At 48.4% G+C, this 26,622-nt stretch overlaps 1 protein-coding gene across 2 annotated transcripts; it reads left to right on the plus strand.

Annotated features, from left to right (window-relative positions):
- The first annotated feature begins 7 nt into the window (after positions 1 to 7).
- PPP2R5D (protein phosphatase 2 regulatory subunit B'delta) lies at positions 8 to 26,622 on the plus strand. 2 transcript variants are annotated; one of them, XM_057386407.1, is made up of 16 exons: positions 8 to 66; positions 514 to 624; positions 7,046 to 7,265; positions 8,406 to 8,605; positions 8,978 to 9,088; positions 10,444 to 10,536; positions 10,974 to 11,104; positions 11,216 to 11,275; positions 11,955 to 12,063; positions 12,866 to 12,919; positions 15,555 to 15,725; positions 17,661 to 17,788; positions 20,449 to 20,550; positions 22,933 to 23,005; positions 23,458 to 23,574; positions 23,928 to 26,622. In XM_057386407.1, exons 1-16 carry the CDS (start codon positions 49 to 51, stop codon positions 24,063 to 24,065), a joined length of 1,836 nt encoding a protein of 611 aa, XP_057242390.1. In that variant the 5' UTR covers positions 8 to 48; the 3' UTR covers positions 24,066 to 26,622. The 2 variants fall into 2 exon arrangements, with proteins under 2 accessions (XP_057242390.1, XP_057242391.1); XM_057386408.1 differs by lacking the exons at positions 8 to 66; positions 514 to 624 and adding an exon at positions 2,271 to 2,494.

Consider the following 26,622-nt stretch of genomic DNA (forward strand, 5'->3'; position numbering starts at 1 on the left):
CGGCCCTGCCCTGCCCGGCCCGCCCTGCGCGCTCCGCCGGCCGCGGGGATGCTCCCGGTGGGGGAGGTACGGCCGCGCCCGCCTCTTGGCCCCGTTGCTCCCGCCGCCGGCGGGGTGAGGGCCCGGATCCGCCTCTGCCGCCGCCCGGGGCGGCCAGGCCGGGGCAATGGGTGCCCTGGCACCGTGTATCCGATGGGGCCGCGCCCCGGGGAAGGGCTGGGTGGGCACAGGGCCCTGTCATCCGCAGGTGCTCCGCCGGGGTCAGCCTGCGGTGACCGGGGCGGGAGATGCCAGCATCGCCTCTGGGCTTGCGTCCGTGGCCTCGCCCTGGGCGTCAGCTGTCGAGGGAGCCATTCATGGTGCCTTTGGCAGGGAAAAAGGGCTGGGAGTGGATGCCCAGAGCAGGGTGTGCTGCAGGAGTGATATGTGGCAGGTCACACCTGAACTCTGCAGAGAAATGCTAAAATTCTGAGCAAGGTGAAGTTTTCTCTGAATGTGTTCTCATCCTTTCAGGAGTCTCCCAAGTCTACCAAAAGCACCACAAAGCCTGGCAGCACCACCACCAGCAGCAGCAGCAGCAGCAGTAGCAGCGGAAAGGATGGTGGGGCAGAGAATTCAGAAGAGGTAAGRCTTTCACCTTAGGTACAGCAGTGTGCATGTACAACTCATCTTTGGGGACGAGTCAAATCTTTTATTTTAGCTACTTCAAGCTGTTCCWCCAGATAACACATGTCACCAGGATCTTAAGAAGTCAGAGAATTAAAATTGGCCCAAAGGGAACAGTGACTATGGATGAGACTGGATGAGTCTCATACCCTACAGACCTGCAAAAAGACACTTGGCACGAAGCTGAGGGCGAGAGTGCTCGCAGAGGTGGGCAGGGCATGGCAAAGTTGGCTGCAGAAAGGGACAAGCCACAATTATCAACGAGGTGGAAGCCTGACAGATGGGAGCAGCTTCCGTGCTCCTGYCAGAGCAAAGCGCAATAAACTCTGTTGTCACTTTGTGTCAGAGTGGGAGAGTAGTGAGAAGCAATAGGAAAAGATCTGTTCTTCTGAGGCATTTTCTGGAGGAGTGAGATTAGGAAGTAATGCATAGGAACACTTGAAAGAATAAACTGCTAGAGATTAAATGGTTCTCCTTCGTTATAACAGCCTTGTTGCTGAACGCAGCATTCCTCACAAGAAGGCACAGTCTGTATTCCCACATGTGCAGTCTCACTCTCAGTTTTGATGTTGCCAAGGTAGATACATTAAAATGGCCTCAGCAGAATGTGGTAATATGATAATCTGTGCTTAGAATTGGCGTAAATTTGTACACACTGAAACTTTTCTGGTGGTCCTGAGTTTATGTGGCACTCAGGCAGTATTTGTGGAATTTAAGAATTGGCTCAGAAGAGTGTTGTACACATGTCTGAGGAAGCGTGCCTATATGTGTGGTTTATTTTTTTTTTTTTAATACTGAAATTTGGCAGTGCCACTTCTACATCCATAGAAGCCTGTGTGCTCTAGTCTTGTTTGGAACATGTTGTGYTTGTAATTTGGAGGGTTGGGCATGGGAGACACGTTGGGCTAATGAAGACTAGGAAGAAATTTGTAGTTCAGTGGCATGGTTGTAGTCAATGTCATTTTAGAGTCTACTTGAAAGCATAGATCTGCATTGCAGMGCCTCAGAAAATATCCTTACTACCAGCCACTCAATTTTCTACTCCTGCCTAACCTGCCATGTGGCCAGCAAGGAATCAGAGTCTAACTTCATGTGYCTTGGAGCAGGCAGCACTTTTGTTGATCCTGCATCCTGGCTTTTGCTTCTGTCCATTTTATTTTGTGTGTACAGCTGAAAGCAGCTCGGTGGAGAGCTGTCTGCAGACTCCAAGGAAGTGAGAGAAGTCCTTCATTGGCATTGGGGATCAGACTTACCTTTTGTTTATGTGGCACTCAATGCTGAGTTCACAGCTCTAGAAAGATGTAGGAAAGCCTGGGTCTTGCAATGAATAGCCAAAAAAGTCACACTGRTGTGCCCATCCAAATTAGCAGTGGGCTGTGGCACTGCTCTCCTGGTTACAAGTGGTGCAGTAAGAAGGGAAGAATGTCACAGGCTGCAAGCTTCCTGCTGTGACCTGAAATGGCATGTAATATTTGCCTGGCTGCAGAAGAAACTTACGAGTGATGTGTCTAAGCTTCCCTCCCACCAAACATACCCAGCCACTTCCTCATACTCCAGACGAAATCCAGCCCTTCTTTAAGATGGAAAGCTGGGTCTCCTTTGATCATAGGAACAGAGAGCAGAGCAGAAAGGAGACACCTCTGCAGTGTGCACTGCCACAGGTCTCTTCTTCTGTCTGTGTTKAGTCTGCAGTGAAGTTTGTTCCCTCTTGGTGCTTTCCTGTCTCTGGAGTGCTCTGCTGCAGGATGGAAGAGAGCTCTTTGCTTGATAAGAAGAAATGTATACCAGTTTGAATGCGATTTTCTTGCTCTTCAGGAAACACAGAAAGGTATTTTGACTTTCACATTGTGTGAGGAATTAGGTAATGTGTGCTGGGAGCAAAAATCCTTCCTTGTGTCAGAAGCAAGAGGTGGTTTGACTTGTGAAACGGTGGGAGTGGTATTGTCTGGTGGGGTTGATGGGCTGAGCCCAGCCTGGATACCTCTGCTGCCATTGTGAGAGTTTCATGCACTGTGAATTCCCCTGTGGAACTCTGGTTGGTTGGTTGCCTGTTCTAGGGTGAAAATTGGGTGCACTAAAGTTATCTTTCCTTTTTCTTAATATTTCGATAGATGCTTAATGGGCTTGCAGCAGGGTATCAGCATTTGGGCAGTCCTCTCCCAGTATGTGCTTACCTYTTTCACACTGTGTTCCATGGAGCAGGGGAAGGAATAGACTTTAATTTATCCTGGTACCAGAAAGTTGTGACTTATTTTGCAGGCAACTTGTCTGGCTGGTGGGATGAGTAAAGCTTGTTGCAGAGCAGCTCTGTTTTGATGGATCTGGACAAATGCAGTGGATGAGGAGCTCCTATGGGGATCTCTGTGGAGGGGTATGAAGAGGGTAGGAGTCAATCCAGAACCCCCTAAGCAAAGTGCTTTTTTCTTTGCAGTGAAGGAGCTTTTAGTGGAGCTGATCTGGAAGRGCAGATATGTTCAAAAGCAGGCATATCCCGAGAAGGGAATGCAAGTGTTGGATTCCCTCTGAAGTACAGGGGTACTGCAGTGTTCTTTTAGTTTTTCTCCAAGATGAGCATGTATCTGATGTCAATAGCCAGCAGAGCTTGGCCAGCCCTGGCTTTGGGGGGCCAGCTTGCTTAGGAAGAGACAGGGAGCACTGGATTAAAACATGAGAGCAGGGAGTGGGAAATGAAAGGTATGTTTAGTTCAGTCTCCCTGGAACATGATGAATATATAAATGCAGAGAAWTCCTGTGTAGCTATTTAAGGAGAAAAAAGAAATAATGTCAGAGACCAAGGCAGCCTTGCAAGAGAGGATGAGAAAGAGTTACTCCTCCTGGCCAGAAAGACAGGGAGAGGCAGCTGGGTGGGGAAGAGAGTTAATGACCTGGAAGTGGGAGCAGGCATTAGCAGCAGTAAAGAAGGGAGTTGCTCTGCAGCCTCAAGGGCAGCTTGGAGCCTTGCTGATTTGAGCTGCTGAGATTTGCAGCTCTGGGAGAGGGTGCACCTTTTCAGTGAGCTGCTGTATTTTTTTTTTTTTCATGTTTTGCAGATATCTCCATGGGGCTTGTTACTGCAGTACCTGGAGTTCATTATTCAGACAGGCATTACAGTGTGTTCGTGTTACTTGTGAGGCAGAGAGCCTGATTTTAATAGGGAAGATGTGTAACAGCAGACAAAGAGAGCAGGTACTGACTTGAGGGATGGGAAGGGAAGAGTCATCTGAGGAGGAGGAGCTGAGAGCAGATCTGGGCTGGGAAGCTTAGCAAGCAGGGGATGCTCAAGGGACCAGTGAGGCAGAAAGGGCTTCCCGAGTGGCGATGCACCCAGCTGCAGTAGGAGTGCCTGCAGAGGTGAGGTCATGCACGGGCAGGGCAGTGCAGGAGAAGCTAGCACAGCTCAGCACGGCGGGGGGAAAGAGGATCTCTGTTCTCTGGGGTGAAGAGGAATGGCACAGAGCAAGCTCAGGGCCTGGGGCTCATTGGCTTGTGCAGGCAGGTTCCTAACAAGGAGGAGAGGTGGTGGGAACCGGTGGGGAGGAAGTGCTTGGGGGAATTCTAATTCGATTGCAGTTGGGGCTGGCCAATTCCGTTGCACAAGGAGCTGCTCCACTGCGGTGGGAAAAGTGGGGCTGCCCCACTGTGCTTTGTGCTGTTCTCCAGTCACTTCAGCTCATGCAGAGTAACAGCYACAGCAAACTGTGCATCCCAAGCTGTTGGCTTTGCCATGGTGTGTGAGCCCTGCCTGGCAGGAGGGGGCTGAGCCTGCTCAGGTAGAGGGGTGCCTGCAGCCATGGAGCAGTCAGCTGGTGTTGGTGTCAGGGAAGGAGTCTGTGCACAAAGAAAAGCTTTCAGGTTCAGTAGTCTGCTGTGTTTTCAGGGATGGAAACTTCAGAGAAGAAAGTGTTAGGAAACTTAAAATAARCCTCTTCTGATTCATGTGGCCAAGGTAGGAGGTGTTGAAGGCAACGGGACAGCAGGCCTGCCACAGGAAGCACCTCCTGAAAGCACGGATTCAACTTGAGACCAGRGGGTGCATGTAGAAGCAGTCCATCATAAACCCACTGCAGCCTATGRGTATATCTGATCTCCCCAGCCACCAGGTTTTCTCTAGCAATCTGTGACCTTTGCATATTTATGACTGTYTCTTAAACAGCTGGCAGTTAAACCTGAAGTTATGTTTTGTTTTTCTTCATGCAAGATGTTGAAGACTGTAGACASTTGAAGAGCAGTGGCAAGGACTTTCCCAGCCCCCTGATGCAGCCTGTTCAAATGCAGTAAACCCACCAMGCTCAGAACATTTGCCTTTGGTGTTTCTGAGTGAGTGAGGAGTGCATRGGCATGTCCCATCAGCTAGGAGGGYCCATGCACCATTGCATCTTCTGTTTCTCTGTGTACCTTCTTTTCTCCATGGTGGCCTGGCATTCAGATTTTTCCCTTCTTCCCTGTGGAAGGAGAGTGATGCAGTCTAGGGCTCCCAAAGGCATCTTCCCAACATCTTGAGTGGCTCACACTGCTCTGATACCCAAATATCCAGGGTGAGGAATGAAATTCTCAGTCTTGTAAGCTGGCTAGCAAGGCTTTGTATTGTCTTAACTGAACAGAGACCACTGTATAGGATAAGTTGCCTCCAGCTTGTAGTCTGGGCCTGCTTTGTTTGGCAGACACTGCTGTTTTTATCACAAGCTCTTCTGGCTCCCTCCTCGCATCATGGGGCAACRCTGCTCCATGAAAGGAATCAAACCAAATGTAAACTGTAAAGARTTCAAATCTTGTTGTTTCCCCCCACCTTGGCTTGAAACAGAGCTGAACTTGAAACAGAACCACTCAAGATTTCCTTCAAACAGAGCCTGACCAGAAAATCTTGCTGATTTCTTGTTTAAAGTAATGGCTKGACAAAAAAATTGGTGTTTTGTGTTGGGCCCTGTTTTCCATGAGGAGTCTTTGCATTTGCTCTACAAATCCCAATCTGTAGAGCAGCATCTCCTTGTAGRCAACATTCCCWGTTCCTACCTTGCTGCCTTCTCACATGCTGCAAGTGCAGTAACTCTTGCTCTTGCACTGCACTGCACTTTCCATTTTGGAAACCAGTTTAGGGAAAAGACTGTGCAGAGTGGCTGCAGCTCAGCTGGTCCTCACAGGAAGAGACTGGCCATCTGGAGGMTGGAGAGCTCTGCTGAGCTCCTGCACTCCCTCAAAACACTGCTGGTTGGTGTTCTGGTGAGGTGTGCATTTGTACCACTGTGCTCTATTTGTCAGCTGGGAGTTATGAGGGAAGAAGGGGGTGACATCCAAGGATTTCACTCACTTCTACTCCCCATCCATTGTGTTGTTCCTGTTGTATCCTAAACAGGTTCATCCTGCAGCACCTTGGCTTCATGTACCAGCAGAAAGGAGGTGGCTCATGCAGCACAGCCAGAACTKGGGGGTGTCTCCAGCTAATCTCTCTGTTTTCTGGCAGGATGCTGCCCTTTTCTGTGCCGAGTTTTCCACAGGCTGGGTCAGTGTGAAATTAAAGGGTCAGTTGTTGAGTCATTATGGTCCAAGTAGGACTGGAACAAGCAGAGCTTCAGCAAGGTCAGAACAGAGCTGAGCTGAGCAAACACTGGCTTGAGTTTCTGGTCATGTGCTAAACATGAGAAAGTGCCTCTGTGCAGTGAAGTGGGAGAGGAGAATGCAGGCATTCTCAAAGAGTTTGTGTGGCTAACAGGGGTGACGTGAAAAATGCACATTTAGAAAAGTCCAGACAGCAGTGAGGCAGAGATGAGGCAGAGATGGAGAGAGCAGCCAGGATGGGTTGGGAGAGCCCACAGCCTGGGACCTAAGGTTGCATGTATTGTCTGTGTGGTTTGTAGATTAGGTGCTCCTGGACCATGCATGCAGCAATGATTTTAGTGCTCTTCATTATTGCCTTTCCGAGACCATTATGGCTGCTCTGTGCTGCACACTGCTTTGCTTTTTTCCAGGTGATTCCCTGCACAAAGAAGAAAATCACTGGTTTTCTAAACTTGCTTGCTGCATGCTGTACAGAGATTGAGATTTCTGTTTGGACCACAGAAAGTTCTTATTTCTGCTTTTTTCCTTCTGTCAGCAAACTCAATTTGTTGCAAGTTAGGATTTTGCTTTCCATATCCATAGCTCTTGCTGTGCCACGAGGCTCTGGTGTCTTTTTTGTACCTCGCTGATGTTTACTCTGCAGGTTTGCTGCAAATGCAACCAACAGCTCTAGAGCTGGCAGGAACACACGAGATGCACTCAACTGCAAGTGCAACAGTGAAAAACCTGCCYGGTTTCTTCATTCCAAGAAGATGCTGATGGTGTTTGCTTAGAAGGCTTGTGGGTAAAAGCTTCTGAGTTGCTTTATTCTCTTCTCCCTCATCAGGCCCAGCAGYCTCAGCAGCAGCCGCAGCAACCACAGCAGCAGACACAACAGCAGCCAACTTCAAATAAGCGGCCCAGTAACAGTGCTCCCCCCCCAACCCAGCTGAATAAAATCAAGTACTCAGGGGGACCCCAGATTGTGAAGAAGGAGCGCCGGCACAGCTCTTCCCGCTTCAATCTGAGCAAAAACCGGGAACTGCAAAAACTCCCAGCCCTTAAAGGTAAAGAGACTCTGGGTGGGAGTGACCTGTGTGAGAAGCTGCWCTTTCTCCAGGCAGAGTGTGGTGGTGAAAAGGCTCCTCCCAAAGCAACCCTGACAGTATCCAGCTACTTTTATGGACAGGGCAGCAGGGATAGTTCWGGGAAAGGTGCTTGGCTTGTTAGCAGGTAAAGAATTGATGGATGGCCTAAAATAATTGAGGATTCTCTGATTGCAAACTGCTTACCTTCCCATTTGTACTGATACTTGTCGTGCTTCTGTGTACTGAGGGTTGCCACAGATTCTTCAGCAGGTTATGCAGGAAGGTGGGGTAGTGCAGAGACCTTGGTGCAGACTGCCCTTGGTTTCTACAGCCACCCCTTCCTGGGGGAAGACCAAACCTCCTCCTCCTCATTGTGTTTCCACTGCAAATTATGATAGAGCAATTGAACCGGTCCACGTTAGGGCAGCTACTTGGTATTAGCACTTAAGTGCACATTATGTTGCAATTAAACATGAGTGTGGACAAGGAGAAAGCATTTTCAGCAGTCATTGAGCCAGACTCATTGCTGATGATGCTCATGGACACAGAGAAGCCTTTGAGGAAGGAGAGCTGCTTTGCAGCTCAGTGGCATTCTGCAAGCAGGAGGTAAGTTTGTGTCATTGGCYGAGGCAGGGTGTAGTTTCCAGTCCTATCAAAAAGAAAATCTGTTAATGTGGAGCTCCTGCCACCCTGGCCCTTCTCTTCTGCTCTGTTCTCTGGAAGGAGGGTTAGGCTGCAGTGTGTGTTGCCCAGCTCCCTTTGTGTCCGTGGGGTGYAGGACACAGCTGTCACTGCTCTCTGCTGGGAGCTGGTTGAGTTCCTTTTTCAGTGTACTCTGTACAGGGGAGACATCCATCAGTGCTTATCAGGTTAGAACTTGCTGCCATGTTTAAAATCCCCTCATGGGTTAGTTGCTTCAGGGCCTTGCARTCCCTCTGCCTTTGTTATCCCATGTCCATAGCAGAGATAACACTGCCTCTCCCTCTTCCCTTCCAACAGTTCCAGGGGGATCTGATGGGGAGGGGGAGAGCACAGGGAGCAAACCACRGTGATACCTGGGGAAACCAGGAGGATGTTCTGCCTGTCTCCAAGGACAGATGTCCCTGCTCTCTCTGACAGATGCTCCTCCCCACGAGCGAGAAGAGCTTTTCATCCAGAAGCTGCGGCAGTGCTGCGTTCTTTTTGACTTCATCTCCGACCCCCTCAGTGACCTGAAGTTCAAGGAGGTGAAGCGAGCAGGTCTCAATGAGATGGTGGAATACATCACACACAACCGTGATGTCGTCACTGAGGCCATCTATCCTGAAGCTGTTATCATGGTAGGGCATGGGGCCAGTGTTTGTGTAGCTCATGTGCCAGAGAAATGGGGAACTGGAGGAGGAGGAGGGGRTAGGGGTTTGTCAGAGAGGAGAGTGACCCCAGTCCTACCCGTTCCTTATCTGCCCACCTCCAGAAAGAGAAGCGTGTGAGGATGGTGGTAGTGACAGTGCCTGCTGTGGGGRGAGGTGGAAGCTCTTTGGCACAAACTGCACTTGGGGAGGTTCTGTGCAGACTGTAACTCCACAGCCTGCAGGAAGGGATTGGTCTGAGGGCACAGCSGTGACAAATCACAGTGTGGTGAAGGATTTGCTATGTGGAGGGCCATCATGACGTGTGAGAATGTCATTCATGTGCTTTTTCWCTCACCTCAGTTTTCAGTGAACCTCTTCCGGACGCTCCCACCATCATCCAATCCCACAGGGGCAGAGTTTGACCCTGAAGAAGATGARCCTACATTAGAGGCTGCCTGGCCACACCTTCAGGTGAGGAGGAATGGGGGATGTAGATCTGGTGAATTTATCTSCAGGAAGTCGAGAGTCCATGTACAGCTGGAGCCTGCCAGCCCTGCCTCTGCTGCCTCACCAGAATTCCTGGGGAAAGACCTGGCCTGCCACYCAGGGGTCAGAGGTGGCTCCTAGGCAGTGCAGGAAGCAAGGGTGTCCTGGGAACTGGCTGATACCTGTGTTGTACAACATTCATCTGCAGATGGCTTTAAAACAGAGCAGGGGAAAAGAGTTAGGAAGATAAGAGCAAGCATCATTTACAGAGCTCAGTAGTGGAAGTCAAGAGGAAAGCTCCAGGCACTTGCACGGGAATGTGTTGTCAAGCAGACAAAGACAGAAAAAGAGGCAGGTACTGCAGAATGAAGCAGAAAATACAGAGAAGAAATAGAGTGTCGTTCTGCAGCAGTGGTTAATCACTTCTCACTGCTGCAGTTGACATAGGGATGTGAGCATTGACAGAAAGCACRTGTCCTCAGCACCACAGTGCTGTGAATGCTAGGCAGCATTTGTTTCTCAGCATTGAGTCAGCAGCAGCCAGCATGGATTTGTGGCAACTGAATGCTAAGCTTTTTGGTCAACACCTCAGTTTTTTCTTTACTGCTGCCCTTGGCAGCTGGGCCCTACCTGTGGATGCATGGTCCTATAATTCCTTAAATTCCAAAGTCAGGCCTTTCAAATGCATCGATCTTGTTTGGCCTAGTGGCCCCTTAGAACCACTAGGAGAGATGAGAGTGGGCTCATCCCTCTCAGGGAGCAGCAGGACCTGAGGTTGATGTTTCAGCACTGACAGCCTTAAAGCAAGCTGCCCTTTGTTTTCCAAGTGGGACACAGCATGCAGCTCTCCTGGCTTAGTGAGGCCAAGCCAACCTTGAGTCAGTACCCAGGAGGCAGAGGACACTGCATATTTTCYTGGGGTCTGTTTCATTTCTCTGCTCTTCTGTTCTTCCTTGGCRTGTCTCAAGGACACCCAGTCAGTCTGAGCCTGTGCTGTCTCTGGAGGGTTCTGTTCTCTGTAGAGATGTGTGCTGAAGATGTGAGAAGAGTTTCCCAGCCTAATGTCTTAATCTGAGTAGTTGGATGTTATCTTTGGGGGGACCTGAGATGATGAGATCTCATRCAGATTTGGGCAGCTATGTGCCACCAGTGACCTCTTCCCATTTGGGCAAGGGCAGCTGAGTTGATCCCACTGGCTAAGGAAACACTGAGTTTTGTGCTCCTGTTCAGGCTTCCCAGCCTTTCCCTGAATCCTCAAGGAAAAGGAAAACAAAATCTGAAGTAAACACTGGTGAGAGGACAGGGAAGTTTCTAAGTAATCTCTTCTTCTCCCCCCACAGCTGGTGTATGAGTTCTTCCTCCGGTTCCTGGAATCRCCTGACTTTCAACCAAATGTAGCCAAGAAGTACATTGACCAGAAGTTTGTGCTATCTGTAAGTAATTGTTGCCTTTGCCACTGTGCACCACCTTTATGAAGGACATTTTGGTGCCTGATGATGTGACTTTCCTTGATTTGTCTTGAATGAGCAGGCAGAATTTTCTGTGCAAGCAAAAGTCACAGGAACTCATAACTCGTTGTGCAGGTGGAGAGGGGCATGGGGACCTTGCAGGGAAATCTGGGGACGTGCAGCTTTGTAGAATGTGCAGGCCATCTCTGTGCTTCTGAAGGTGAAAGAAGTGATGATGGTTCTGGCTTGTGACTAGGAGGTCACATGTTTCAGGGAAATGACCACTGACTGTGCTCAGGGTGCTGAAGGCATCATTCAGCTGAAAGAGCTGTTTATGCCAAGCATGAGCAGTGCCCAGTGTTGCCCATAGCTTTTCCCAGACAGGCAGTATGCAGGCACTGACTGAATTCCTCTCCCCACAGCTGCTGGATCTCTTTGACAGTGAAGATCCCAGAGAACGAGACTTCCTGAAGACTATTCTGCACAGGATCTATGGGAAGTTCCTGGGTCTGAGAGCATATGTGAGGAGGCAGATCAATAATATATTTTACAGGTGAAGTCTTTCTTAGTACCATTTAGACTCCCTGTCTCCAGCATTTTTCTTTCCTCTTGCTTATGAAAYTGTATCCATCATTTGGCAATGACCTCTCATCCTTCTCTTTAGGTTCATCTATGAAACAGAACACCATAATGGGATTGCAGAGCTACTGGAGATCCTGGGAAGGTAAGGCCACTTTTGGAAGTCCCAGAGGGCCCACAGTGAGTGAGGCCTCCCAGCCMAGTGCACTGTGTGAACAGGCAGTGCCTTCCTTCAGCAGTCCCTGCAGGAGGCACCTCTTCCAGAGAATCTCAGTCTGACAGAGCATAAAGTACTCTCCAGCCTGCTGATAAATGCAGTGCTAACTTTCTCCTCCCTAGATCTGTCTCCTGTTGTTTTGAGTCTGAGTCCAGTCACTCTTGCTATCTTGCCTCAGCAGGCACTCAAAGAAAACAGCTCCTCACAGCTCTGAGAAGCCTTTAGCAATGGGCAGCCTTCTCCAGGGTTTCAGCTTCCCTTCTGTTTGTAGCCCTGTTGTGCTGCCATCCTCCTGTTCTGTAAAGCACAAGACCCCAGCAAGCACTGAGCTGCTTCTGTGCTGGCCTTGCCCAGAGGTTCTGCCCGAGTGTGTTTGAGCTCAGCCTGGCACAGGGCAGAGCAGAGTCCAGGCTCCACCAGAGGCTTTTCCCTGTGGTGCCTGCCAAGAATGCTCTCACTGAGCTCAGTGTGCAGCCTGGGCTGCAGCAACCACACTTTGGATGGGTGATTCCTCAAGGGGCTGGTGAGAGCTAGTGTGTCTTGTGAGGTGAGAGATATTGTATTTCTGCTGGGTAAAAATTCTAACAAGACTCTTGTTTCTTCTCAGCATAATCAATGGGTTTGCTTTGCCTCTGAAGGAAGAGCACAAGATGTTCCTCATCAGAGTCTTGTTGCCACTGCACAAAGTGAAGTCTCTCAGTGTCTACCATCCACAGGTGAGAAGTGATTCGAGTTCCCAGGGCAGATTGGGATTTTGCAAAAGCTTATAGCTACTATATGCTCTATATTTTAGAGTTTAAAGCTAATTGTTTACAAATATTCACCAGGCCACATTAATGCATTGTGCAAAGTTCTTGCTGTGAGATGTTCTGGGCTCTGCACTAGTCCCRTACTGTAGTGGTTGTCCCATTCTCATGGTCCTGTGCCACTGGATGATAGGAGGGTATCCTGACATTTCCCACTGTCTTGGTGCTGTGGCTTGCTTTGTCTTTCTGTGCTGGAAGCTTGTGAAATATTGGGGCCCTGCTGAAACCTGTCACAGAAATGAAATTCCTGGATGCAGTCATCAGCCTATGCATGTGGTGTATCAGCTGTTAGTCACCACCGAGATACGTGGAGAAATAAAGATTAATTTCTTCCAATTTTTAGTACATAACATAAGAACAGGGCTAAGAAGTGAAAATGTGTGGGTACTAAGTAGAGATGTCTGTTGTCTCAGCCCTATTTCTATAGGGCAGGGCTTTGTGTCAGTCAGGTTTGTTTTTCCCCATTGTGTGTAGCTGAATGGATTGGCTGTGGACTGCTTCAGCTGAATGAAGGTTTATCCTTTATGTTGCACAAATGTCCTGAACTCAAGCACTGCCTGCTTGGTCTTGAAGCTTCACTGGCCATCAGAAAACTACATTTGTTTAGAGCTGCAACAGAATGGACACTTCCAGCCTAGGGGGGTGGTGGCACTTCAATCTCAGGTGCACTTGAGGAAGTTCTGATCCTGCCATGTTTTTTTTTTTCCTACAGCTGGCATACTGTGTTGTACAGTTCTTGGAGAAAGACAGCAGCTTGACAGAGCCAGTGAGTAACTTTGATTCACTTYTGCGTGACAGCCAAGTCCCAAAAAACTTCCAGCTTCCTTAGAGCAGCCTTTTTTCAYCCCTGCTATAAAGAGGCTGGGAGTCAGTGGTACTGCTTGCTGGGTTTGCCTGGTTCCTTGAGGACAGAAGGGGCTGTACTGCTCATGTACAAACCTTTAGCATTGTCTCTTGAAAGCTTCAGGAAGGTGGGCTGCAGGCTTCCTTTGTGATTCACATCTTGGTGTAGCAGAAGGTACAGGATACCAAGCTGGGCTTTCAGGCCACAGCTTCTGCAGAGACAAAATACATGACCATCTGAGGGAGCCAGAGTTTGTGGGGCTCTAAAATAGCAAGAGTCCCCTCCAGACTGCTGGAGTTGGCTGCAGAATTGTGGGGAGGAGGTTAGGAACCTGGGATATAAGGTCTGCTGAGGCATGCCACTGCTCCTTCGTGAAAGCATTCTCCTTCCAGCTTTAGCATCAGTTTGCTACTTTCACGGAGATAAGTCACATTGTAGAAACATTTGCCTTCAGGATACAGTGCTGGGATACAGCAGGTTCTGAAATGTGTGAGCAGTGTAGATGCAGACCTCACTTATTCTAGTTACTGGCTACAGGGACCTGCAGTGTTAACCAGGCTAAATGCCAGCTTGGCAGAGGGTGCAAGAAGGAGACGAGTGCTTCTCCACCCACTGCAGGCCAGGAAATGTCTTCTACAGAGCTGAGCTTCACAGGCTCAAAACAGCAGATGGGCAGAGAACACATACTTCTGTCACTGTAGCAGGGAGCACYGAAAGTGTGAGTGTTTTAATGAGTAATGCTGGCTGAGGTCGTTCTGTTCTCTGGCTGAAATGTGTGTGCTCATGGTGAGCCTGCCTGTGCTGGGTGGAAGCTGGTCAGCTGTTGGCAGCTTTCTGGCTCCAGCAGTGTTGCAGCAGACCTCCTTGCTTTTCCTTTAAACATGGGCCCTCGATTTCCTCTGTTCCCAAAAGCCTGCTCTGAAATAAACTGCGTAAAGGAGCTTCCTGATCGTGCTGAGTACTTCCTGTGGCTGACATCCAGTCCAACAGCCTCCTGCCAAAGCACCTCCTAGGGTGAGGGAAAAGAGAGAAATAGAAACCTGTCGACATTTCTAGGCTTCTCTTTGCAGCTTATTCAGACAGGAGAGCTCTGTGGCTCATCCCTGCTTCCTGGGTAATGGTTTAGTGTCCCCTGGATTACGGACCCAGGTTTGGTTTGGTGCTTGTGGAAAGCAGTGATGACCCGATTTCATTGCCTTTGGTGGGTGTTGTGTCTCAACCAGACATAGCAAGGCTGTATTGTTTTGAAGCACCTTGCTGGTGAAGGTTTTGAATAGACCCCTAAGATGACTGGGSTTATTGAAGTCTGGAAGAATTACAGGGTTTGTGCATTAGCAAGAGTCTGAAAGCACTGGGAGATGTTACCAGGAGTGCTGGAAGGAGGCAGCATTAATCCCTGGGTCTACACTTGCCTCAAATGGGCCTCCCCAAGCTTGCTYAGCAAGGCTTGACATGGTAGCTCTTGCCTTAACAGCAGTCTGAAAGACTGCCAGGTGAGCAAGGCCTCAGATGTGCTCAGTAATAGCAAACACAGAGTCCACACCTCACACCACCCTAGTTGCAGGAGAAATTACTTCTGAGTCATTGGAGCTAACTCTTGCCTGAATGGCAGACATGAGTAATGACAAATATGGATGATAAAAAACTGCTGGCTTCTCAMGCCTTGAGTTGGCAGGAGTAAAGTGCTCAGATATCTCTAATCCTGCTGTTGCATTGCCCACTACTGTCCCTCTGCTGATCTGGACTTCCTCTCAAGTGCTGGGCTTTAGGATCATGTTTGAAAGTGCAACTCCTATGGCCAGCTGTGTGTGTCTCTAGTGTCCACAGAGTAAACATTTCTTCTTCCAGCAAAGTGGAGATCTGCAGCATCTTGGATTCTGCCTTTATAATGTCTAGAAGCAGATGGACAGGACAGGAAGCAGTATTAAAAATAAATAAATAAAATCTAGTGAGATATAGCCATTCCCTTATCTTGTAAGCAACAGTTTTACTCAGCCAGAAGTTGCATCTGCATTGTCATATTTGATTGTAACCATTAGATGTGAACTCCATAAACTTGTGTGCTCCATTCTGGAGTCTGTTTGGACTTTGAGTCTCCACAAAGTCTTGCAAGAATGGGTTCCATWATCCAGTTACTTTTGTGTGAAGCAGTATTTCCTTTCCTTGTCCCAAACCCATTGCATTATTTGGTGCTCCCCACTATTCAAGCTCTGTAGTGTTTTGAATAATGATTCTTCAGAGACCTTCTCCATAGCCTTTCCAGTTTTATTAGTTGATCTTCCATGGTTACTTTGGACTGTCTGCAGCTGTGTTTGAGAATAAAAAGTGATTCTAAGCTTTGTGCTTGTGATATGAAATTGTAGCAGCCTAGGCAGAGCTGCTGCCATGAATGTAACTTGGCAGAGTCTGGGCTTTTGTCTACTTTCTTCCCTGGTCACCCAGCCTGACTTTATGAGAAAATCTGTTATTTCCTGCTCTCTGTTACACTTAAAAATTTATTTTGCAGCTGGTGTCAACTTTCAGCCTCTAACACTGCCTCTGTACCCTCCCCACTCAGGTGATTGTGGGCTTGCTGAAGTTCTGGCCCAAAACTCACAGTCCCAAAGAGGTGATGTTTTTGAATGAGCTGGAGGAGATCCTGGACGTGATTGAGCCATCTGAGTTTGTGAAAGTGATGGAGCCCTTGTTCAGGCAGTTGGCCAAATGTGTGTCCAGCCCACATTTCCAGGTAAGTTGCAGCTCAGGGAGGGGATGGAGCATTGTCTCATAAACCACTTGGCATGTGAGGGTGACACCACAGTTTTGGGGCTTGTATTTGTGGAGGTGTGACCAGGGTGAGTATTGGGGTGACACATGGTGAAAAGCAGTGAGAATCCTCACAACCACAGCATGAGCTCATCCAAAGAGAAAACAGAGCGGGTCAGTGGAGCCTCTCCTGCTGCTCTGTGCTGTTCAGCACTGTGTGTTGCAGCAGGCTGGGGCTGGGGCACAGGTGCTCTGTCACCTCCTGCTTTGGCTGGCAAGGACAGAGGACACCCATCCAGGGTCATCCTGCTGAAGTAAAACCGAGCACTCTGCAGTATTGGAGAGAGGCCAGCTGAAGAAACTGTGTAGAGAAGGTCCTTTTGTTTTATTCTGGCATAGGTAGTAAAGAGTGAGGCATGCTGGAAGAGTGCTGGAGTCTGCTTCTTCCCTGTTTTAACTGAAGGGAAACTGGTTGTAGTACCTGGCTAATATGACCTCCATGGATGGTAGTCTGAAGGTTTAAAAAGTACAGGGTGGTAGGACCTGCTAGTAGCTCCTAGCAGATGTTCCTGACTCACTGTTTTAGACATGAAGAGTCCCCAGGAACAAGACAGCTTCTTGGGGAACATGTGGTTGTCCCAGGTGTAGGTGGAACATTAAAGAATTAGTGACAAAGCCATCTCCCAAGTGAGAGTGCCTGCTCAGTGAGGCAAGCTGGCTTCAGTCTGTCTTTTGGTATAGAGAGGTACTAAATCATGTGTTTACAAGCAAAAAATAAGGTCAGTCTAGGTCACACAGGTATGTAAAAAAATAATTTTCCTATAGAGGACTATGAGAGCATGATGGAAACCAGCTGGACATGGTGTGGTGATGGCAACCAAAGGAGTAAAGTGACCTTTGGGTGTGGAGGAGCTACCAGAAGGAACTAAGGAGCTTGAAAAAAGTAGGGTAAAGGCTGGAGGAGACACATCCTGTACTTGATAGCAGCCCTCATCTGCTGCCAAACTCTGTGGAACAATACTGAGAAACCTGGAGAAGGTGCAAACACTTTACAGCCTAAGAAAATTAACTCCAAAGGTGTCCCATATGGTCAGGCTGAACAGTCTACAGCTTGTCTGAAAAGCAAAATTAGGAACTGACTTCTTGGTGAGTCTGAGCACCTTGGTGAGAGTGAGTTTTCTCAGAGTGGATTGTGTGTTAATCTAGCAGACAAAAGCTTAACCAGATCTTGAAAACCAGAAGCTAGGTAAGTGAACACCAYGGGGGTTTCATTTAATTTACGTGTGTGAAACAATATGTTAAGGGAATTTAGCAAGTTTTCCATCATCTGAAATATAAAACTAAGTCTGGATGTCTATTTTCCTAAGTTTTAAAGTCGTTCTCAAGCTAGCACTAAATGCAGAAATTAGCCTGTCTATTACTGTGTGGAAACTTGTCAGACTTGTTTGTCCTGTTAGAACAGGACGGCTGCACCAAGATTTTCCACATTTTCACCCTTACTAAATCAGGGGGTTGAATTGTGGAACTGGTGACTGAAGCATGCTTCAAAGCCCTGAGAGRCTCTGTTGTGGGAAAGCCAGGGAGGAATGGAACTTTACAGGGAGCAGTTTGAGGAAATGAAGAAGGCTTGGAGCAAATCTGAATTGGGAGTAGATGACACTGCTGTCCTTAAGTGTTGGGTAAAGTGTGTTGGAGTCATCTCGGCAGTAGGTTTGTCTGTTCAAGAACGTGGAGTTTTTCTCAGAAAAGTGGGAAATGTCTGTGCAGAATAAGGCAAAGGAAAGGTGAATGGCCTCATAGACGTTTATGAAGGTCAGCCCKGTGCTGTGGGGAGGCTCCTTGGTTRGGTGGTGGCTTCYSTRTGCACCAGAGGTGTTACTGGAAGGATCTTCAAGGATGCTTTTCTCTCCCGCTGCAGGTGGCAGAGCGAGCACTGTACTATTGGAACAATGAATATATCATGAGCCTGATCAGCGATAATGCAGCCAAAATCCTCCCAATCATGTTTCCAGCGCTCTACAAGAACTCCAAGAGCCACTGGAACAAGTAGGTTTTCCTCCATGCTCTGACACTTGCTGTGCATGTTGGATTGTTTGATCCTCTGGCAGTCTTGGGGTGTGCTGCTGCAGTGCTTGGTGGCACCAGCTGCCRAGCCAGGGGGATTGCTGGTGGTATCAGCCTGGATCCTGTGAAAAGGAGAGATTTCCTCAACCCTCTATTTGATTTGTCTGTCAGCACCCCAGGAAGACCAAGACCCTTGTGCCTGACCMCTCTGTTAGCATCCCATTGGGGGATCCTTCACTGAACAGTCCTACTGGATCATTTCAACTCACTTATTTAGGGAGATGTGCCAACAGCATGAGAGACCCCTCAGCAGGTCTTCTACTTTATTTGTGTTCTCTCTGCTGGTGACTGCCTGTGCTTGGGCAGGACTCACACTGACAGTTCATGTAATAACACTCATTATTAATGGAAAATTATGACAGGTAAAGGTTTGAGGACTGCCAGTGACAGTGTCTGACTGCAAAAATGTATTCAAAGCAATTCACAGAGAAGCTCTGATTCCCAGTAAAAGCGTCCAGTGTGCACAGAGGACATTTCTTACCCATGGGGGAGAAAGGTGGATTCAGCCTGGTRACTGATCCCAGCAGTTACTATGGAGTCTTCCCTGACTTACCCCYRTTCTCAGCTTAYTTTTATACTATTTCTTTATGTTTAGGTGGAGCTTGAGTGACWCTTAGTCACACCTGCCTTTGTTACTGATTGGTGTAAAATTCTCTCTGCTCTCAGGGGTGTAGTCAGTGCAGTACAGAGTGTGTGCCCTGTGAGGGGTGGTCTTACCCTGGGCTGGGTGACTTTRGGATGGAGGTGTGCATTAATACAACTGTGTTATAATGACAGAGTTCATCCAAAGAGGGTGATTTTGCCAGTTCCTGGCTCAGCCAGAAACATCTCCTATCTCCCTTGGCTGTCAGGCCCTGTGCAGTTTATCAGCTGCAAAGCACCATGGAGTTCCCTCCCTGCCAGGACTGTAACAGAACTTGGCCATGGTGTTTCCACTCYSCTCCACCCTCTGTTCCATCCCCCTCAGCAGGGGCTATGGCTGCAGGTTGTGTGTCTGGGGAGCCATCCTGGAGCAGGCTTTGAGCATGCCAGCAGCATTCCATCCAGGGAGCAGCAGCTGCATTTTGCCCTGTAATTCCTGTACTCTTAGAGCTTGTTAGGATGTGAAAATAACTTCTCAGTGGCCTCTGATTTTACCCTCAGCCATCTTTCCACAGCATAGCAAAGGGCCACAGCAGATCAGAGTGGCTTGCTTCTGCAAGGGTTGAGGCACCTGCATTTACCAGCCTTGGGGGCAYTGAGTCTATGTACAGTTTGATACCTGCCTGTCACTAACATTGCCAGTCTCTCAGAAGTGTGCAGTARGTTTTCCAACTGATTTCTGGCTGCTTGTTAACTAATGTCCCACCCTTATGTTCTCTGTGACCAGAGAACTTGGCTAGTGCAGCCTGGCTCCTTGAGTACARGAAGAACAGAGAAAGCAGAATTAACTGGGCAACTGTCCATGGCAAATACTGTCCCCTGTGTCTGATTCCTAGATACCACTCTGTTTCATRGTTCTCTTATCAACTTCCTTTCATCTGACTTCTTGTTTGTTTGATTCCTTACCTGGTTAATTCAAGTTGAATTAATTTAATTTAACACACTTCCTTTTAATAAATTAGCTAAAAATTAATTCTAGGGAGGCTGGACAAGTCCAGAGCTCAGAAAAGGACATTATGTTCTTGTCTGAAACCTTCACCAGTTCTGTGTCCTTGCAGCAGCCAAGATTCATGATTCTGCTGTTTCTCTTTTCTGGTCTGCTTCCCAGTGGTATCACAGAGGAAGTCCTGAAAGTGTTTTCCTCTTATTTCTCCTTGTCTTTGTTTTAGCAATAGCCACATCTTCTCAGGGTAGGTTGAGTGCTTCAGATTCTCCTCTTCCTTCCCACAGTTATCTCCTTGGTGAGAGAACTTGTTTAAGTCCAGCAGGGTTGCATCTCTTTCCATATTCCATTTGTAGAGCTGGTAGAGACAGAGGCTTAATTTGCTGAGTCTTTTGCCTCTGGGTCAGGTATTTCAGAGACAGCTTCAACACTTTTTTATTGCCTAGGAGAGTCTTTGTGCCATAGGGAGCTCACACATTGTGCAACCTATCCATGCATCACTGGCACGGAGTCGACTTTTCTTCTGTGATATTCTGTGGGCTGATTCTCATCTCTTGGGGGTTGCTGCTTTTCTGTGTTTTGAGCAGCTCAATGACAAAGCTCATGACCAAATACTGGGCAGCCCAAAAAAGTCACTGTGAACTGTGGGAGGCACTAAAGCCTTCTTGAAAACAGTCCTGAACAGGCCCCAGCATCCTTCATTTCCCATTTCTAACTACAAGAAATGAACACGTTGTTGTGGAATGCATATTTATGCACTCATTAATCAGCAGGCCTGTCCCAGGGTCTTTCTTTTTCCTCCATCTCTTTCTCCCTGCTGTATAGTTCCTGATGTGTTTGTGGAAGGTGTTTTGCCATGCAAGAGCTGGGATTTTGTGAGAATATTTTGTCAGAATGAGTTGCTGCTGCTGTTATCTCTGGTCTGTGCTGCAGGTGCCAATTCGGGTATAAGAACCTGCCCACCATGACTTGTTCTCCTTTCCTTACTCCTCTGCAGGACAATTCATGGGCTGATCTACAATGCACTGAAGCTCTTCATGGAGATGAACCAAAAGCTTTTTGATGACTGCACACAGCAATACAAGGCAGAGAAGCAGAAGTGAGTAAGAGGGTTTTGGCCAAATAACTTGAGCTCATCCTAAAGTCTCCTCGGGGTCCAGTAACAGATGGTAGATGCCAGTAGGAAGAGGGGAAATGGAAAGGTGGTAATTTTGTCAACAAGTAGGATTCCTTAGCCGTAACTAGGAGTAGGGATGACAAGAGGTGTGCCCTGATAAAAAAACCCTTCAGTCCTGCTGAAGCAGGTAGCCTGGAAAAGAGGGGCAGAGTCTGCTGAGTCATGAGGAAGTAGATTGCCATGTAGAGAATATTCAGCTTTGCTCTGCTGTGGAAATATTTACCAGTTCATAGATGTTGTAGTGATGTCAGTAGAAGCCTATTGCTTTAGAAAGACTTTTCTGAAGAGCTTTGCTGCAGTGGGCATGATGCATTTTTCATGCCACAGGATGCTTTCAATTTTCCAGTGATAAAGATGGAATAATTCCTGCAATTTCGAAGAGCGAATGGTGGGGATAAAATCTGAGCTCAGCAAGTACTTGTGCCATGAATCTATAAAGAGGAAAGAACTCCACTTTTCCAGCTGCCTTGTGCTGATATTGGTGCTTCTATGGCTTGCTTTGGTAAGCTGAATCAGTCCAGCAGGCTAGAAGGAAATTTCTTTCTTTTTTTTCTTTCTTTCTTTTTTTTTTTATTATTTTTTTTCAGAAGGATCTGTTTTCTGCTGACTTAGTGACAATAAAATAGTGCTCCTCATTCCTGGATAAGCCAGGGYTGCTGGTGGGGAGAGCAAAGCTAATCCTTGCTGGGAGTGTGGAACTCTGGGATACATTCTGTTGTTTTGTGAAATCTGARTAAATCACTTGATAATAAGTAATAAGTTGATATATGAATCAGAACTTTAGATGGGTAACCTGCTTRTGGAGAAATTAAGGTTTTTTAAGATCTAAAAAGGGAACAAGGAAGCTTTCTTTTTTTCCCATTCTAGGGCGTTGGTGAAGCCCACAAATCTCTTCACATATATTTTAAGTCACAGTGACAGCACATTTCCTACAAGACCTACCTAGTGTTTCTATCAGGAGCTTTCTCTCCCTGTTTAGCTGTTGACCTGCTGAAGGTGACTGTTCCCAGCACTGATGTGTGACTGAAGGAGAATTTTTCTGAAAAAGCTCAACAAAGCAGCTCAGAGCTGACCAGTAAAAGGATGGATAGTGCTGCAGTGTTTTCTGCTTGTGTTAAAATAATTTTTCTTTTTTTTTTTTTTTTTTTTTTTTTGTCTAGTGCCTCTGTGCCTAATTAGGCTTCAGAAAACCTTGTGCTGTGAACTAGAAAACAGCATGTGTGGGAAGGATTGCATGTGCATACAAATTCAGCAAAGAGGAAATGGGGAAAAGGAGAGATCTTGTAGGTTCACTATTAGGCTGCAACCAGATGCTGAGAGGCTTGATTAAGACTTAGCCTCATTTTTAATTAATTAACATGCCTACAAGTGTTTGGATTATTCAGAATTGTTTAGAAAATCTGTGAGGAAGTTGGGGCAGATAGTGTCTTGTCCTGAATGGGTTATTTATTTGGGGTTGGTTTGTTGGATTTTTTTTTGTGATTCTTTATTTCCTGATGGAATAATTTGCTGCTTGAAACCTTGGTAGCTTCATTCTCATTCTTAGCCTAAGTGACTTTCAAGAGTGTGATGTGATTGCAGAGTGTAAGAACTTCCTTAACATGGATAAATAGGACATCAGAGTAACCAGTAGCTGGGGTGAAAGCCAGATAAAATCAGAAATAAAGCAGAGATTTTAGTGCAGATGTTGAAAATGCAGGAGAGAATAACAAGGGGTGGTAGATGCTCACCTTTGTTTGCGGGAACATTCACTGTGCTGGGATTTATAAGTGGCCTTGTTGAACAGCCACTTCAAATGTGTGCCAAAATCTGTGCCAAGTTCAAGAGCTGTGCCTGGGCTGTTTGAGGAGCTCTCTGGTGTGTTATATTCAGAGAGAGAAGGAACAGTGGGCAGTGGAACCCCAGCTCTATTGGAAATTACACTTTGTCTCTCTGCATCTGTGGACACCAGGAAAACACGTGTTTGAAATCCAGACTGGTGTCCTGGCTTTCCCCCAAAACCAGACACTCTGCTCTACTCCTGGCAGCACAAAGCAGGGTAAAAGTACCTGTGCAGCTCACTGTCGCCACCCTGTGCTCTGAGGTGAGCGAGAAGCRTGCCTGCTYACCCTCTGCTGGTTGTAGTGTCCCYTCTTCTTGCCTCCTCCCACACTTAGATTTAGATTTAGAATTAGGGGTCTCTGACTGACAGGGCAGCTCTTCCCCTTGCCTGCACTTCTCTGCTGTCTCTTTTGTCACCCTGTGAATGAAAGCTGCACTTTCCCCAGGAGTTCACACTTGCTCTTGCTCTTTCTCTCTCTGCAGGGGAAGGTTCAGGATGAAGGAACGAGAAGAAATGTGGCAAAAAATAGAGGAGCTGGCTCGGCTGAACCCCCAGGTGAGTGACAACAGGACCTAGGATGAAKGAGATAAGAATGTGCTGGGGGTCTTGACCTGCTTCCTCAGCCATGAGAGCACCTGATCTGAGTCCTGTGCACAGTGTTGCTCAGGAGAGTGGGCCGTCTCTCCCAAAAAAACGTGTCTTGGGAATTCTGACAGTGTTTTATCAGCCTGCCCTTCTGTAGCACTGACCTCCAAGCACTGCCTTACAGAAAACACMTATGTGTTTATGGACCACACTCTCAGCTGCAGTTGCCCATGCAGTGTGCTGTGAGTTAGAGGGCTTGGGGAGGAGAGGATTCTCCTTCCCTGTTCGTGTCCCTGCTGCTGCCTGTGCAGGGGCCGCAGAGGGCAGCTGGAAGAGCGGTGCCACGCTGTGTTAGCATGCTGGGGGAGAAGGCTCAGTGTTGGGTGGAGTGCTGACTCTCCAGCTCTCTGTGTTGTCTGCAGTACCCCATGTATTATGCACCTCTACCCCTGCCTTCTGTGTGCTGTATGGAAACGGAGACCCCGACTGCAGAGGACATACAGCTGCTGAAGAAAACGGTGGAGACGGAGGCTGTGCAGGTGCGTAGGGGACTCGAGTCCTTTCACAGTTGCTCCCAATCCAGCCAGGACATCAGTATAGCCAGAACTGGCATCTTTTCAAATGTACTGAAGATAAATGTCATTGCTTTCGTCCCTGATCATTAAGAGATCAACCTGTAGTCTGAAGAGTGGAGTTTATTTAACCTTCTCACTCTGGAAAAAGTACCARTGGGAATTTCTTGTGTCTTTTTGGTCTGTGTTTGGCTCTCAGCCTGTTCTGGAGCGTGCTGCAGTGCCACCCAGCATATCCTAGAGCAGTTGGAGTCAGAGGCTGAAGGCRTGAAGGGGTTTGCTTTTGCTATTGATTCCTGACTCCTTTGATTTGTTTGTAGATGCTGAAAGACATTAAGAAGGACAAAGTTTTGCTGCGCCGGAAATCTGAGCTTCCGCAGGACGTCTACACTATAAAAGCCTTGGAGGCCCACAAGAGAGCAGAAGAGTTCCTCACCTCAAGCCAGGAGGCTCTCTGACGGGCTCAGGAGCTGGCCCAAGAAGCTCTGCCCCATCCCTTTCCTCCAGGGGTCATGGAAATGCACTTGGTTCTCATGTATAAGTAAGGAATGAACATGGTGAGCTGTGCCTGTCCTCCACTCCATCTGCATACCTCCAGGGTAGATCTGGTTTTACGTTATAACTTGTATCTCACCACTGTCCTGTCCTCCTGCTTTTTCTCCGTCCTCCTGCTTTCCCACCTTGGCTGTGCAGGCTTCAGGGGAGCCTGCCTGACCTCTGCTTGTATCAGTCCAGGCAGGACTCACTTCACCGTGAGCTGCCACCGGGTTCTCACTCTGTCAGGAAGCCAGAGCCTTGCTCAGGCTCTGCGTTGCCAGAGAGTGCCGTGCGTGGCTCGGTGTGCCRCTCCAAACTCCAAGTGCCCATCTCTGCCACACCTGCCCCGTGCTGCCTGTGCAGCTGAGCCCTGCCATGCTCAGAGGCCAGGCTGAGCCTGGGGCAGGAGCAGAGCTAGTGATGGCTCTGCTGCCTCTCCACCCTGCCTTGGGGTGCAGCCCCACAGCTGAAGGGTCTTACATACAGCAGAGGAAATGTTTACTTCCACCTTTCTTTTGCTACAAGCCCCTTGTTCTGTTCCCCTGTCAGTGGAGTGGGGGTTCAGTGCTTTGCCACCCCCAGTAAAGCTGGGTGCAAGCACTACTTACTATTGCAGTCCTCCCTTTAGAGCATTCTTAGAAGCTCTCTTGTGAGAAAGTGAATTCTGTCAGCTGTTTGTGTTGGTCCGTGCCGATTCATCTCCTTCCCGATGTCTCGGGTTAATTGTGGGCCCAGAATTAACTTCCCGCTTCGTAGCAGGTGTAAGCCACTGACTTCTACTTTCTTCCTCTACCTGCTCAATTAAAATACTCCTGCAGCTCTCCCTTTGTCTCCGTATCCCATCCTTAGCTCTTCAGGGCCAGGGTTTCTAGGAAGCTTGTGCTGCTAGTCATTTCCGCAAGCTAGTGGAAGCAATGGATACACCTCATGGGGCGTGGCTGAGTGTTCAGTTGTTTCCTCATTATTATCAATGGCTAAGCACTACTGCTGAATTGCTTCTGTGGGTGCTCTGAGCAAAGTTCACCTCGTCCTGTTYCATTGGCACCCGCTGTGGCCCGAGGCTCTTGTTAGTTATCACATGGTGCATCAGGGACTCGTGCTAACGTAGCATTTAGAGACACTTGCTGAAAGCCCAGGGGCTTGCACAGCACTTGGGTGCTACTGTGATCCGGCTTTCACCCCTATTGTGTGTGGTGCAGATTCAGTGCCAGGCCAAGGTGCCACCTCAGAGGCTGGTTTGTCACAGAAAGGGAYTCCTTGCTTCTTACCTGCTGCACCTGCTTTCTTGACACATCAGCTTAAGTGGGTTCGCAATAGCACAGGGAGCTTATGGGGCTGGTGCTAGCCTGACACTGCTTTGCAGTGGGGTGTTGTAGAAGGTTCTGGTGTATCTGCTTGTCCTCACCAGTAAACCRTTCCCAGGTCAGAGGGTCACCCCCTCTAATCTTCCTGCTGGTGTGCAGCACATCTYTCCTCCAGCCCCAGCGAGGCTGTTTTGACCTGTGTATCCTGCATCCCTGCCCCGTGTAGCTCTCTCCCAGCTCAGCCCTCGCCAGGAATGCCACCATCTCTTGGGAGGAGCTGGCGAGYGCATGTGTGAGATCCCCGCCAGTCACGCAGGACCCCACCTCCCCTCCGCTTCACGCAACGGGCCAGTTCGTCAGGAGACTTCAGAAACACCTCAGGGAGGTTATCGCTTTTTTTGAACATTAGTCTGAGCTCATGATCAGCTGCCAATCAATTACCTCACGCCTGGCACAGCATGTGGACGTGCACCGGGTGGTGCCAGAGCAGCACAGCGGAAATGAGGGCTGCCAGGCTGGGCAGGAGGCTCCTTCCTGTTTCAGTACAGGCTCTCCAACTGGCTGCTCAGCATTATGCTGTAAGCCAGACCTCATTTTTAGATTGCTACAGCATGGTGTGCCCTCACTTGAGCCTGCTTGCTGCTGGGCAGTGGCTGCCTTTCCCTGCAGTGGGCTGCTCTGCCCGCAGAGGGAACAGAATCTTGTGGTGTGCAGAGGCTGGCACTGTCCTGYAGGTGATCTGTCTCTGCTGGCAGCCCCTGACCCTGGCCAGAGGAATGCTGCTGGGCTTGTGCCACGTGCAGGGGCCGGATTGTAACACATCATGATTATGTGCTGTACAGCTTTGATGTTCCATAGGTTTTTGTGTCTTGTTTTGGGTCAGGGAACTTAGGCTTAGTATCTTCACATCATCCTTTGTTTGCTGCCTATTCATTCCAGTGTCCTGGACACTTCAGAAGGGGACCATGTGAGACGGGGGGGAGTGTGCTCACCCTCTCACCACATGTACTGCTCATAGGCAGATGTGCATCTGCCACGCTACAGCTGCCCCTTGCTCAATACTTGGTTTCTAGCATTAGTGCTGCTCATCTCTGCCTATGCCTTTCCCCACGTCAGCCAAATGGACAGAACTGGAGCTGCCTCTTCCACTCCACCTGGCTTGCTCCTCCCGAGG

Source organism: Malurus melanocephalus, unplaced genomic scaffold (assembly GCF_030028575.1).
Source record: "Malurus melanocephalus ecotype Western Australia unplaced genomic scaffold, MMel_1.1 scaffold_962, whole genome shotgun sequence".
NCBI lineage: Eukaryota > Metazoa > Chordata > Aves > Passeriformes > Maluridae > Malurus > Malurus melanocephalus.